The following is a 15,489-nucleotide window of genomic DNA, read 5'->3' on the forward strand; positions in this document are numbered from 1 at the left end:
TATTCATTTGCAGACTCATCACAATCTTGGTTTAAATATATGCCTTCTTTGCATGAAGCCATTTGTCTCTCTTTGTTTTCTTTCTTTCTTACTTACCCCAGTTCTTTCATTTTGTATTTTCAGGTTTTATTTAACATGACACATCACTTTGCTCTTTTTCCTTCTGCCATATAATTACTGTATCACATCAAATATGTTTGCTATCACCTGTTGGGTACTCTCAGTGATCCTTTCCATAAAATGCTTATTCAAAGTATTGGACCTGAGAACTAAACTCCAGAAACCTTTAAGAAGAGCAAGAATTCTCTCTTGGAACCTCTTTAATTTACTTTTATTCAAAACTAGTGGACTAGATGACCTTTAAAGGTCCCTTCCAACCCAAACCATTCTATGATTCCATGATTCTATGATTCTGTGATTCTGTGAAATCTGTGGACCTTGCTTGATCTCATTATGTATTTGTTTATAGTTCATTGAAAGATACATGCTGCCTGCCTTCACCATGTTCCTGATGGAAGTTAAGATTTTCTCTTTCTTCACAACACCTTTTTATATAGCTTCTCTGGTATTGGTCCAATAGGGTCGATTGACTTAGTCTTTGGATAAGCTGGTGATAAGTAGAAATCCAGCAATGAAGATCTTTCTTAATGTACATCTGTAAACAACATTTTGTTAGACTGTATTTGCTGAAACAGAGGGTTTATAAGCTACAGGTCCATGCATCATTATGTATTTTTAATACATCTGCAGTTGTTTTTTGTCACTGCTGTGGTACTTTTGATCCACTGATTTAATTTCCTGATGATAAAATGCTCAAATTATGTCTATTTCCCATACTGTTCTTTTCTCTAATTTTTAAAGAAAGTTCAAGCATCTCTTGGAAAAATTATTCATAAAACCTATCACTTCTGGTGGCTTGGATCTTATCCTGCTTAGATAAACTTAATAAATTTCAGTCCAATAAAAGAGTGTTGTTTTTGTCAACAGCAAAGGCTTTTAATAAAATAATGATAAACCAGTTGAAAAACTTCAATGACCTTTTTTCTGGCTGTATGTGTATTTTATACCAGGTACTGTCAGAAAGGGTTATAACAAATTATGTATTTAAACAAGTTTGTAAAAGTAATTTTTGACAAGATTTTAAAATAGCTCTCCTCATATACAGTATACATTCATTTCATCTTGGGATCAAAAACACTAGAACAGAATCTATTCTATCTCATCTCTGCTGGATTTGATCTTAGCACAGGATAGTGGAAGGAGAGGCACTAGCAGTTCTTTAGATTGCCTGTACATGGCCTTCAAACCATTTAAAGCATTCATTTTGCTGTCCCAAAAAATAAACTTTGGCCCTCATAAAGTTGTCTGTCATCAGCAATTCTGTGGGGGAACACATCAGCATCTTCACCTGACTCTTAGAATACTCTTGCATGCTTATTGACAAAAGCAATACAGTATTTTTATATTGATTTTAGGAAAATTCCAGAGCACTTTACAAAATACCATTTAAATTATCATAATGGTAAATACAATTTAATGAAAAGCAGGGTGGGTTTTTTTTTTTCTTTCTATTGACCAAAGTTGAATGGGCATTACAGTTAACGAAGTTCAATGAATATGGGCTATAATTTCTAAATAGTTTTCTTCCCAGGTACTTCCTCATAATGTATGTTGAGCCTACTGTAATCTACTGAGTATTAGTAACCTACTGAGTCTGACTTTGTGAACAGAAACATGTATTGTCAAGACCATTTAATCATAAAAAGTCTCACCTATCGTTGTAAGACTTAAATATTAAGTGAGATATTAATGTTTAAAATTCGGTTCTACACAGTTATCTCATCTGCACTACATCATTATATGAAACACTTGTAATTTGAGATATGCTTCAAAAGATGAACCCTGAAAAAATTATAAGGCAGGGAATTCTGCATAAACTGCGTTGCAAGTCTCTGTAGAGAAAAGCTTTTCCAAGTAAAAGAATAGAGTCTCCAGCCTTAAGAAGAAAAACATTTATATTTTTTCTCATTATGCAAAAAAGAGCAAAATGTTTCGGGAGCAAATAAGAATCCAAATAAGATATTTATTCAGAGGATAGTTAGAGCCAAATAGATTAGAAAAAATAGTAAAAAGCAGTAAAGAAATTCTTGTTCAACTTACAAACATGATTCTGTTTTTGAAGAAGAATGAAAAGCAATTGTTCTTTTTTGCTTCACTTCTCCAAACACCTGAGGAGTCCTTGGTTCAAAAGAATTCTTTCACTGTCATGTTGCAGCCTTTTCTGCAGAGGAACAAAATTCCTTCCCTCTACTTGCTGATAATGTGAACTGAATTTTTATACCTGTTGATGAATGCTGCTCAAAGCAGTTACAAGAACACACAAATACTTACGTTACAGCTTGAAATCAACTGCCTATTCAAAGACATCTTACAGCATTAGTACATGGAGTGGATCGCTTCTACCCCTACTAAAAAAGGATTTCATTGTAGGTCACCAGCTAGCCCTAAACATGAATCTGTAGTGCTCCAAAGCCCAGTAACTACAGACATAAACATTGACAAGCTTTTTCTTTTATTATATGTTGATACCCATTCCCCTGTTCTAAAATCTGTTTTTTGTGGATTCTTCCTTGAGTAAAAAATAGCTTAGTGTCTATGTGTCTCAAAAATTCCCCCCAAAACTGGAAGTGAAATTCAAGCAGTCCTTATGTTGACCCGTTATGTCAATGGGTCTTTAACCATTTTCCTTGCTTTTAAACATATGGTGTGTATATTATTTACAACTTTATGCCTACAGTTCCTAACACAGGAATTTTTATTATCATTCTTCAAGCTTTTCCTTCTATTTTTAGTTTCATTTTTAATGTATAAAAGGCAAAGTTTAGTAATACTTTTACTATTTTAAAAAAATTTCTTTAGTATCATTTCCTCAGTTGACAAAACATCTTTCTCTTCAAACACCCAAATCCTCTCAATTAATAAACTTTTTGAAAAATTAGTTTTATATTTTTAAATCACTCCACTTTGAAAGTAAAGATGTGATTAAATTCAAGTTTTGTTTTCAGATTATCAGTAATTACTTGTAGCATTCTCTTCTTTGAGTAAAGTTAAAGAAATATGAACTCAGTGTGTTAGTTCACGTTCTACCAGAGTCCTAATATCTACAGAGTGACAAAGGCATCTAATAGATAATGGAAAGCTTCAAGGAAGTTGCATTTCGATCAGAGGCTCTCTTGATGGATACTTCTTACATAAAGGAGATGGGATGAGTTACAAATGTGATGACGAGCACTTCTAAGAAGAAAATGCTCTGTGAAAGGACTGTTTGGGGGGCTTTCTGGACAGCAGAAAATATACATGCATGAATACTTAAGAAGAAACATCTGCATAGTATGTGTTTTTTTCAAGCTTTGTATGTCATAGTGGGTGTAAGGACAGCCTTGAAAACTCAGCACACTCTGGTTTATTACTAAGTGGGAACACTCTTCATACGCACTACTGATCAAAAGAATTGTCTCAAGTGTAATGGGCCCATACATACCATTAGTGCCGCAGAGCTAAAAACACCTCTTGAGGAACTGAGTTACTATGCAGCAAGTAACCAGTTGTTCCTACTGTGATGTTTTCTGGTTCCTTTCACTATATATTCATTCTTTCCATATTTGTAGAATAATATCTTGATGCAAAAAAAGATCCCCAAACTCATGCATAATGTATCTTAAATTTATAGACTATTCAGATATTAATAATTCAATTTATTTGATCAGTTACTGTCAGCACTTTTTCAGAGGACATCCAAGTTCTGTATTTAGATGTTCAAATCACCACGGAAGCTGAGCACATTTGTATAAAAGAACTGAACTGTCTCCAGAGTGCCCATGTGTGAAATCTTGGTATGTTAAGCATTTCTGGCAATCTGATTATATAAATGTTTTTAATTAGTGCTTCTTCTAAGCCTGACCACAGTGAGTGTTAAAAATTAAATATCTGATAAAGACAAAGCTTGACACCTCAGTCAGGTACAGATGTTAAAGTGGAGAAAACACCACTTAGCATCAGTGTCTGAAACAAGTAAATTATTTTGCCTGTGATGAATGGCAAATCTAATACTGTTTTTCTAGAACAATTTTCATACAAAGAGTTTCTCTTAAGTCAATCAAGCAGCAAGACATCTAAATTAAAAGCTTCATTAGTACTTTTCAGGGAGGTTTTTTTAGGTTGATTTTAGTGCTATTGATGTGAGCCTCATATCTGGAGGTTTGTGATTTTCTGTAATTTTGTGACTGAAACCTGCAGAATTTGATAACAATTCATTAATACTAGTATTTACTGAACATGTACCCTGCATAGCGTAATATTAACACAATAAAGCCATACTGTGTGGATGAATATTTAAGTCAAATGTATTAAAATTCTCTCTTAAAACATCAAAACTTCAGCTCAGAGGAAGCTATACTTAGTGTGCTTCATAAAATCCCTCATTTGATATGTGTCACAGTTTTTAATGAAACCCTCCCATGAAAAGAAGATGGTGGCACTGCAGATATCCTTGTCATGTACCCATCTTTTAAGTGACCGCAGCTCACAGTTGTTCACTGCTGATTATCTCTATACTGATTATCAGGTTCACTGTGCTCTGTATGTTAAGAGGCTTGCCATAGTTATGGAGCCTTCGATTCTATGGTAATGATTTAATATATATATAGCTGCAGGCAGATGCCAGTGTTTATCCTATTTTTGCTACTGCTGTAAATAGCTACCTGCTTTGCTCAATAGCAACTCCTTGGTCAAGTTGCATTTGTGACCTGTTTTTACTGTCTAAAATTTCTTTCCACAAGAAAATATTTTTACTTTCTTTCTCTAACATTATTTCCAAGACATGGAATATTTTTGAAACTGGAAGTTAAATCATACCTTTTTCAATTGGGAATGTCACCATAATTGTTGGAATGTCACCTGTCTTGAGAAAGACATAACTGTTTCAACTACTGGGCAAGCAAAGCCAGTCACATTCTAGAGAGAATTAAGTTCTCAGGTTTGGAGTACCAAAGTTGCCACCTCATATCCCATGGTCAATGATTCATCAATAGCAGCTTTAAAGTCTGTTTGGGGTTTAGAAGAGCTCCAGCATTGATTGCTAAACATATTTATTACAGTGTTGGCCACTTCTGGGATGTATGGATTGGTGCTAGGCATGGTGTTAAGCCTCCCATGTAAGCTTTGTGTTACTGTCACCTTCCTGAGGCTTTGTTACTGAGGATCTGGCCTATTGCTCTCTGTGCATCTCTTGTGGCTGCAGGGAAATCACAGATGGCTTGTCTTTCCTCTGAAACGTTTGTCACTGAAAGGCACAAATTTCCTATATACAGAAGTATTTTATTTGATAAATAGTAATTGCAACAAAAGCCATTAGAATTCAAGTGAAAGATTGAATCAATTATTTCAGTATCAGCAGTCTCACGATACTTAATCTTTTGAAGTTCCTTCTTAAAAAATTTCCTAGGTACTTTTTATATTCCTGCCATATCCCACTGTATGGGATATGTATGGGTGTTTTCTTATACTTTCTAAATTATGGGTTGAAACCCCATACTAGTTGAAGTCTTAAGGTAGAGTCTAGTATGTGCCATCTTTTTCATCTGGTTTCAGCTGGAGAAAAAAATCAGTGCATAGGTGGCATAAATATGCCCACTGGCTGGGCATACTATAAGTGCTGTCTCTGTGATTCAAGCACAGACAACTGTTTCATTCTGGAACAGTAGTGGTCATGCTTAAGATAAGATATAATTAACTATTCTTTTAACTATACTATTTTGATCTCTAGGTTCAGAAAGTAAAATAAAAATTACACTGGCCCTGAAACTTGGAAATCTGCATTTAATCTAAAAATAAAACAGTAAAGCAATGACATTTTTAATAAAAAACTAATATTTCAAAAAATTTCTCCACTATTATAAATAAGGAGAGCTTGTTTATCAATATAAAGACTCAAAAACCAATGAATCTTTAAACTGTGATATACTGGGACCAAGTGCCTTCGAGACAGATACTGTTCTGAACTATTTGATCTGCCAAAGGTACCTTTAGTCAGACTTGTTTAAATCCAAAACTGATCAAGAAACTTGCTAAGCTCTTACTTTTTGGATCTGAAAATTTTGTGCATGATTATACTTTTTTCTCTGAATGTTTCTCAGAACTGGCATAGTCCGAGTGACTAGTCAGCTAGCTCCTACATAAGCCTAGCAGCTTTCTTAGATTCCCAGGAAATGAAAAAACAGTTTTCACCTTATCCCTATTCATTTCTTTTAAAAAATACTCTAAGATACATTATGTCAGGATAAAATGCAGGGCTTTGGATCCTGAGTGCGTGGAAGCATCCTTCTTGCATCCTTGATTTTGGCAACTAAGTTCAAAACATGGCATCTTCTGTGAGCTGTATCTACATGGCTGTGTAAACAACATGTAGTTTTTGGATAATTTTTCTGAAATACCTGATTTTCCTCATACCTTCATAGTTTAAATATTTTCATTTACAGCTTAGATTTTTGTTATGGGTGTGAAGTATTGGAATGATAATGACTATACTCAAGAAACCTAAGAGCCTTACTGTATCTATCCCTAAACTCCTTTCTCTCTATATTAAATATGTTAGTATTTTCTGGTATTGCAACTTTCTAGAATGGATATTTTTATTGAATAAAAGTATTAAATTCTACAAATGTTCACAAAAACTTGTGTTCTGTGAACATCTGATGTGGTTATTTTCAGTATGAGATACATTCCATGTTGCTTTGACTTCTAGCTAGTGAAAATACGTAGTGTGAAATAACGCAGAGAGCTACATTAACTCTGCAAAACTGAAGGATGACTTTGTAATTAACTCATGTTAGTGGGTTGCCCTGCTGAAACTGGTACTTCTCATTGTGTGACCTGTTGTCAAAAGAGAAGTTTAAAAATATAGTAGTTTCTGTTTTAAGTGCATGAATTATAAATTTCAAAGTTTATTTTCTGGCAACAAAGCATAGATAATATTAATCTGTTTCTTCAAAACAGATATGACTTAACATATCTACTTTTGTTGATGCAAAATTATTAGGAGTGCTGATAGTTTCTGCCTTTTGAAATTGTTATAAGGAAGTACTATCAGTGTTAGTTTCCAGAAAGCATTGCGTGCCTGCTTCCAATTTAATGTAAAACATTTTTTGATCAGGCTTGTACTTGACAATTTAATTAGATAGTCATATATCTTGATTTATTGCAAGAATAATGTGCAAGTGGTCAATTACAATAACAAGCTAGAGCTGGAGGAGGCTTTTTCTTTCAAAGTAATTACTTTGTTTATGTATACAGATTTAATAAATTTAATTATTTTGACTTACTAGTTCTCACTTCTAGGAAATTTTTAGGCAGAGTAGGTTTTTGTTTTGTTAATTGAATTCCTTGCCCTTTACTATGTTTATTCAGGTAGAACACCTTATTCTATCATTCATTCCCCTTGTACTTTGGTGTCTGTACATACCAAATACTGTATAAAACTGATGATTTAAATGTCAGATTTTTTTTAAAGTACTTTCCCATTTCTTCATATTACTGCTCTTCATTATGTTTTTCATCTCCAAATGCTACAAATGCCCCCTGTGTATGCAGAATACTAAAACCCATCTCTGTGTTTTTTTATATCTATAGATATGGATTATTAGGATAATTATAGACAATACTCTGTCATGTGTACTTGTACGGTAAATCATGTTTTGTATTTCATTATATATAAGCTCATAACTTGCTATTCACTTATGTGTGAGGTGGGTTGATCCTGGCTGGATGCCAGGTGCCTACTAAAACCACTTTTATCACTCCTCCTCCTCAGCTGGACAGGGGACAAAAAATATAATGAAAGGCTCATGGGTAGAGACAAGAACAGGAAGAGATCACTCACCAATTACTGTCATGGGCAAACCAGACTCAACTCAGGGAAATTGATTTAGTTTATTACCATTTAAATCAGAGTAGGATAATGAAAAAAACCCCTAAATCTTAAAACACCTTCCCCCCACCCCTCCCTTCTTTCTGGGCTCAACTTCACTCCTGATTTCTCTATCTCCCCCCCTCCAGTGGCACAGGGGGATGGGGAATGGGGGTTGTGGTCACTTTATCACATGTTGTCTCTGCTGCTTCTTCCTCCTCATGGGAGGACTCCTCACACTCTTCCCCTGCTCCAGCGTGGGATCCCTCCCATGGGAGACAGTCCTCCATGAACTTCTGTAATGTGAGTCCTTCCCACAGGCTGCAGTTTTTCACAAACTGATCCAGTGTGGGTCCCCCACAGGGTCACTGGTCCTGCCAGCAAACCTGCTCCAGTGTCGGCTCCTCTTTCCATGGGTCCACAGGTCCTACCAGGAGCCTTCCCCAGTGTGGGCTTCCCACGGGATCACAGCCTCCTTTGGGCATCCACCTGCTCTGGCGTGGGCTCCTCCACAGTCTGCAGGTGGAGATCTGCTCCACCGTTAACCTCCACGGGCTGCAGGGCACAGCTGCCTCACCATGGGCTGCACCACGGGCTGCAGGGGAATCTCTGCTCCAGCGCCTGGAGCACCTCCTCCCCCTCCTTCTTCACTGACCTTGGGGTCTGCAGAGTTGTTTCTCTCACATATTCTCACTCCTCTCTCTGGCTGCAACTGTTGTGCAACAGTTTTTTTCCCCTTCTTAAATATGTTATCACAGAGGTATTACCGCTGTCCGCTGATGGGCTCGGCCTTGGCCAGTGGTGGGTTCATCTTGGAGCCGGCTGGCATTGACTCTGTCAGACATAGGGGAAGCTTCTAGAAACTTCTCACAGAAGTCACCCCTGTAGCCCCCAGCTACCAAAACCTTGCCATGCAAACCCAGTACAATGTGTTTTCAGTGTATACCTTGCTGGAGATAACTTTCTGGTTTTGCCAAATGTATCAACTTGTCTTTTAAAGATTAAAAACTTTCTGCTACTTTAAGACTATCTTTAGAAATTTGTTTATTTATTGTTGCTATTTACAATACTTTTCAATTAATATAATCAGCAAAAATAACTGATAAGCCCTTTTACAGATTTTTATTTTTTTTAATGAAAATATTAAACAATATCAGAATAATTTCTTCACTGTGAAATTAGAAACGATATGGTTTGCATTGTAAGGATGCTGTTTGCAATTAATCATCTATTGTCATAGTTAAAAAACAAGCCTTTCTAAATTATCTGAATTTCAGCTGGGCTTATATGCAGAAAATATGGATTTGGGCTATTGTTTTAATTCAGTATATGGTATGATATCATAGCATAATAACTGCTGGGTGTTTCAGTACATTTCTTACTGTGTATACACCACCTTTTAATTAGTTCAGTGAAACATATAGGTTGACTTAATGATATATTCCATAAATTAAATTCAGTAAAATATATAAAATAACACTTAAGAATAGAGAAAATAACTTCTAGTCGATTCAAAAACAGTTTGCAGAGCTCTCACTTGTGGTCTTAACTCTTAGAATTGCTTATAGCTCTTTTGCTCTCTGGGGTAGCAGGTAGTGGCCTACAAAGCTCCTCACAGGTCTCCTGTATTCCCTTGGTTGCCTGTTTCTTACCTGTAGAATTTTTATTTAGGTGACACCTTGACCAGAGTCTTCAAAGAACCTGAAAAATTATCGTCTTCATTTCCCTGCCTCTCTGTGCTCTGCAGTGCACTTCATGTTCTTACAGCTTCCAGGCTAATTAAAATATCTCATATGTCCTTTCCCTGCTTTCTCTAGAAATGCTGGTTTTATCAATAAGTAGTTCTCTGTGCATTATTTTTGTATTGAGAAGAATATATGTTTAGTATATAAAACTGGCAAATATCTCATGGATTTGTTTAATTAAGAGATTTCTTATTGCTTTTTTACATTTTTTAATTTTAACATTATTGAGCTTCCAGTTATTTAGTTTTTTCTCTTTTGTTTGAAGAATTGCTGAATTGCAGAGTCTATTGATTTCTAGACGGACTTGCAAAAACTTTTTTCAGACCACTTCTATACTTTACTGGTTAGTGAGCAATACCCTGTTTCAAACACAGATAGAATTCCCTCTGTCTCTGGTGATTTCACCCAGAACTGTGTTGCACTGGTCTTTATATGCTTCATCAGTGTGTGTGCTAATAGGTGTACATGGGATGCTAATAAGTGTACATGGGTATGCTAATAAGTTCATACATGGGATAAAAGTCTGTAGTTCATTACTGACTCTCAGCTGAAACTACTCGTAACGTGACTTGATTGCTTTGAAGTGAGGAGAGAGAGTATCTGATCTTCAACATTATTATATTAATGTAATGTAATGATAACCTGCTATTTTTCCCCTTTAAGTACACACACACAGACACACAAAGCATGTTACACCTAAACATAGGAGGAAGAAGTTATTTATGAATTAGAGTGGTTCACATATATCCTCGGTCCTAAGGCCTTACAGTGAATATGAATACTCAGTTGTGAGTATCAGACTCCCTGAACCATAAAATGAACTGAATTAATGAGGTTTTGCTTAGGTGCTTACCAGGAATAAAAGTAAGAACAATCTAGAGTAGAAGACCAAATACTCTTGGACTCTCAGAAGATTCTCACAGGAGAAGAATTACAGTTTTATGAGCCAGAATTTTTTCAGTGCCAGGTGGATGTGTCTAAATATTCTTTACTTGGTTAATCTCTTCAGAACACAGTCAGTTATATCAGTTATGATAGCCACCAGGAGTTGTCTGAAGACTTGTTTCTGCAAAACATTGTAATCAGATTAAGATTTGCAATTCTTTCATTTCTTATCATCATATGTTAATTTGATCCTTACAAAATTTGTGGAAACTTCTCTGAGATTGCTGTATATCTGCCATTTTTTTCATAGAAAGTATTGTGTACCCCAGGGCAGTGAATTCAGCTTTTTCAGTTAGATGCAGACAGTCACTTCAATATATCCAACTTTTTAAAAAGTTTTTTCTTAAAAGCCTACATAAAATGTCCATGTGATAGCCTTTTAAGCTATTGTAACTGTGAAGGATTTTGCTTAGACCATTTATGCCTTCTATTATCCTAATTCAAGGTTAGGTCCAGAATGTAAGCATGAGTCTGCGTGGCCTTAGCTCGTATATTTGTGAAGGAATCATGTTGTTTAAGTTCAGAACCATGAGTAAAATCTGATGCCACTGAGTCATTGTACTTTAATTGTTTTTGAAATACAAATCTTTCTTGAACCCAAAGTCTGTGTTTAACCACATAGTAGTTTCCTATCCCAAATTTTTGAACTGAACTTTAGATTAGTTTTTAATTGTGGACATTTCTATTTGAAGTATATTATACACAATCATTATCTTGCAATTTTAAGTAAAAATGCAATAATCAATTTTGTATGTTTTTCTAAGGAAAAAAGTCAGTTTTATTAGTTTTATTATTAATGCATCATATTGACCACAAATAAATAGTAAATTTGGATATTTTGATTATTATAAATCCTCAGTTTGGTGCATGGTGGTTTATTTCTATACCTTTAAAATATAAGAACTATAGCTGTACTTAAACTAAGCATAACAACAGGAATCAACTTTATGTATGTATTTTTTATTTCAAAACCCAAGAAGATGACATGGTAACATTCTTCATCAAATTCCATCTTTCATCATGCTTCTAACTACTACAGATATGGTAGGAAATGAAAAAGTGCAATTTCAGATTCATTGAATATTTGCATTTCTTTTTAGATTATCGACATAATGGGAGAGATCTTCAAAGTTCAACACTATCAGTGCCAGAACAAGTTATGTCATCTAATCATTGCTCTCGATCAGGGTCCCCTCACCGTGGAGATAGTATAGGACGGACTAGATCGTGGTCTCCCAGTGTCCCTCCCCCACAAAGGTAAACTGTTATTTAACTATGCAGGTATATAAATTTAAGTGATATTGATCCTGTAACAATACTGGAAAGAATCTCCAGACTTTCAAAATTGCAATGAATTAGTTAAATCTTATGAACCTATGTAAAGCCAATAATGTTTTTTCTTACATTATAGTGATATGCAAAAATTCACTTAATTTTGTCTTATTTTTCATCAAAAATCAGTACAATCCCATCTAAATAAAGAAAAATATTTCTCCAGATTTTCACTTTCAGAGCTATTTAGAAGGTGCCATGTTTTATAGCGTGTGATGGTTTGACGGTTTGACATTTTCTTAGCATTCATTTGTCAGTGGCTGTTTTCAACCCTTTTGTCTGTGTAGAGTTAAGGTTCTGGGAGAGCCATACTTCCTGCCCGTAGTAGCTTGCTTTCTATTATTTTTTTTTTCAAACTTTTAAAGCATCAAGAGTAAATTGACACACATACAATTTTATATGGAAAAATGTCAACTCCTGATTTTAGAAGGCCTCTGATAACTATTTATCTTGTGAAACAAAGATCGAGACATTTCTTCCAAAAGCTAATATTTTGGATAATGACTACTACTTGACTGAATATATTGTTTAAGCCAGAATTAAGAATTTTCCTGCGTGGATAAGCTTTCTTAAGAGGAAGCAGAAGTCAGTGTAAAGGGGAATGAAGCCTGTTTTCCAGCATTTTTGTCACTATGAGTGAGTAGGTTTCCAGATGGTGTAATTCAACTGGAATAAAAGGGGAAGTTATTTTCTTTGCCACACTGTTCACAATTCCCATTTAATAATGAAGATCTGATATCCAATATTTCCTGTCAGGTACATGTGTCTATCCCTTTCTTCTACAGCCATTCTGATTCTCTTGTGTTCTGCTTTCCTTTCTATTATCGTTTTTGTTTTTGTTTTTGTTACGTTAAAATTCTCTTGGCTTTATATTCTCTTACATGTTTGCTTACCATTTCCTCTAACAGATACAGACTAAGTTATATCCTTTTGCATTAGTGAGGTATTAGGATCCCAGATTATCCTGTATCAACACAAACAGCTATCAGGCAGAAACTGTAAGTTTCTACCTGAAATTTAAAACCATATGTAAATACAGCCTGACTTTAAATGAGACATAAATGGTAGACACAGAGGGGCCTGTTGTGATTTCTGCTATACTGATTTCAGTCTAAGTAATTGCCTATGCTAAATCTCCTGGGTTTATTTGTCTTGGATATAGACATAAACATGAGCAAAATCTCTTTGTGTGTGTTTGTGTTTTTGTGTGTGCATGCTTGCTGTGTGTATTTTGGTCAGAACTTTTACCCAAGGTAGTAATTAATACTTGTCTAACACCACTGAAAAAACCTTCTTTTAATTTTCCTGTTGTTTTGTATTTTTTACATGTGTGAAATGTTTCTTGCTTCCTGACTTTCCTTTAGAAAACTTTTAAATATAATTTTGAACTTACAGAGAAAAATATTTTAGCCGTTTCCTACAATGTCACATTCAAATGCATTATTTATGTAATATTTCCCTGCCCACACACCAAATCATTTTTTTGAGGACTTGTTGAGCCCAGAGAATTGGGTTGCCAGAACTTTGGAGTTTGTAGAAAAGAAACATAATCATTGCTTTACAGAAATGTCTTTTTTAATTCTAATGAAAATCCAGGTGTACTCAGCAAAACATCTGCACCATGTTTAGTTGAGTTTGTTATACCTGTGGTGCTATAGACATGTTCTAACTGCAGTAAACATGCTGCATGCCCAGAGATCTCCCAGTTAATGATTGATGCCTCTGCTGGCAGGAGCTCTTGGGTCATAGAAGTGCAAGTTGCTGTTATGTCTTAGAAGCCATTTTGCAGTCCTCAGTCTTTCTACTGCATTTGTCAATAAACTCCACCAAAGCCACATTGCATGGTAGCTGACAAGAAATTGTTACTGCTCTTGTAAGTTTTCAGCTAATATATTTAATGGACTGTTATTCTCTCTGTGGATCAGAATGGAGTTTATACTGCAGCAGGCACTGAACAGCATAATGTTTAGCTTTTTCTAAGACTGCACATTTGAAAAAGCAAGATAGAGGTGACTACAGAAAGTGGCTAAGCTGAAATGGAGTAGTAAATCTAGTAGGATGCTCATTATTTTCTACCATCACCACCTGCAATTACACCTTTTCTCCTGCTTACCTGTTACCTGGTTGCTCCATACATGTTCTGTCAACTTCAAGAGAGCTCCAAAGGAGTGAAGACATATGTTGTGAAAGAGCAACTTTTCTTACAGAACAAGTTTCATTGGAGAAAGTATGTCATTTTCTGTTTGTTAAGGAGTATATCTGGCTGTCAAAGGCATCCTCAGCAGAGTGAAACAGAACTGAAATAATAGTAACACTTTGAAGTAGAATAAATACAGTTGTGTAGGATGTTAAAAAGCATCATGAAATCAGAATCTGATACAATACAGAAATTTAAAGAAGAAATTATTTATTTAGAACAATAAACCAATAACACAATCTTATTGAAAGAGATTTGAGTAGACAGGATGGTACTGGGTTTTCAGGACAAATGCATATAATCAGACTTTAGACAGGAGTTTTGATTATGTGGGCAGACAGCAAAGGTCACATCTTTGGGAAGTTTTGCAAAGAAATGACAGCTTGAGAAAGCTTAAATGTTTAAGTCAGAAGAAGAGATGAGTAAAATAATAATAGTACAGACAGGAAAAAAAACAACTTTTTTTTTTTTTTTTTTTTTGAAACCTGAACGAAAAGAGATGCCCTGAGAAAAAGGGCCAGACAGAAACTAGAATTGAGAAAAGAGGAATGAGAATTGGTTGTTGGGAAAAGTAAAAAAGTTAATGAAGAACAGCAGAGGAGTCCTGTCAATGTCTGTTTAAGAGTACACATATACATGAAAGAGTCCAATGGCAGGGTAAAGGCTATACTGGATTTTCTATCATTTTAATATAAATGAAAGGATTAAAACATGTACAGAGAAGAAGTTGCAGGAAAGAGTTGTAGAGTAGAAGGCAGAAGAATTATACTCACTTTTAATATGGCAAATATGAAGTTTACTAGCCAGAGTAAACATTATTTTTGGCTTCAGGAAAGCCAGAGTGGAGAAATGCTTTATGAGAAATGAAGTAGAGCTGAAGGCAAAAATTTATGTGTAATGCAACATCTTCATAGTACTTATATGCAGAAATAAACAAGAGCATGGCAGCAGCAGCATACATGTTAACACTAATCAGAGACTGGCAAATGACAAAGGATAAGGATGACAGGTACCAAAAGGGCAGACAATGTGACAAGGAAGGACACAAGAACTGAATGGTATGAAAGTGGAAAAAAATGAGGCCCACATTAGGGAAGACTGCAGGAAAGGACAGGAAGCAGAAGAATTTATAGATCTAAAATGTGAATTTGTGTGGAGGGAGGCATGCAAACCGTTATTTTCAAATCTATACAAAATATTATGTTTTAGTTATCCAATAAGTATTACAGCTAACTGTTGTCTTTCTATCTTCCTATTCTTGCAGATTTGTTTTACAGAGCAGAAAAAGTTAAGTTAGTGTGTATCAG

General features: G+C 35.1%; 1 protein-coding gene across 27 annotated transcripts in view; it reads left to right on the top strand.

The window, feature by feature from the left end:
• Window positions 1-15,489, top strand: part of RIMS2 (regulating synaptic membrane exocytosis 2) — a 500,034-nt gene that overhangs the window by 312,974 nt on the left and 171,571 nt on the right. For all 27 annotated transcript variants that reach the window (XM_074886104.1, XM_074886094.1, XM_074886112.1 and 24 more), the window contains one exon: window positions 11,754-11,910. In XM_074886104.1, coding sequence (XP_074742205.1) covers window positions 11,754-11,910 — 157 coding nt within the window. The remainder of the gene's footprint in view (window positions 1-11,753; window positions 11,911-15,489) is intronic.

The sequence above is a fragment of the Strix uralensis genome, chromosome 1 (genome assembly GCF_047716275.1).
Source record: "Strix uralensis isolate ZFMK-TIS-50842 chromosome 1, bStrUra1, whole genome shotgun sequence".
NCBI classification, from domain to species: domain Eukaryota; kingdom Metazoa; phylum Chordata; class Aves; order Strigiformes; family Strigidae; genus Strix; species Strix uralensis.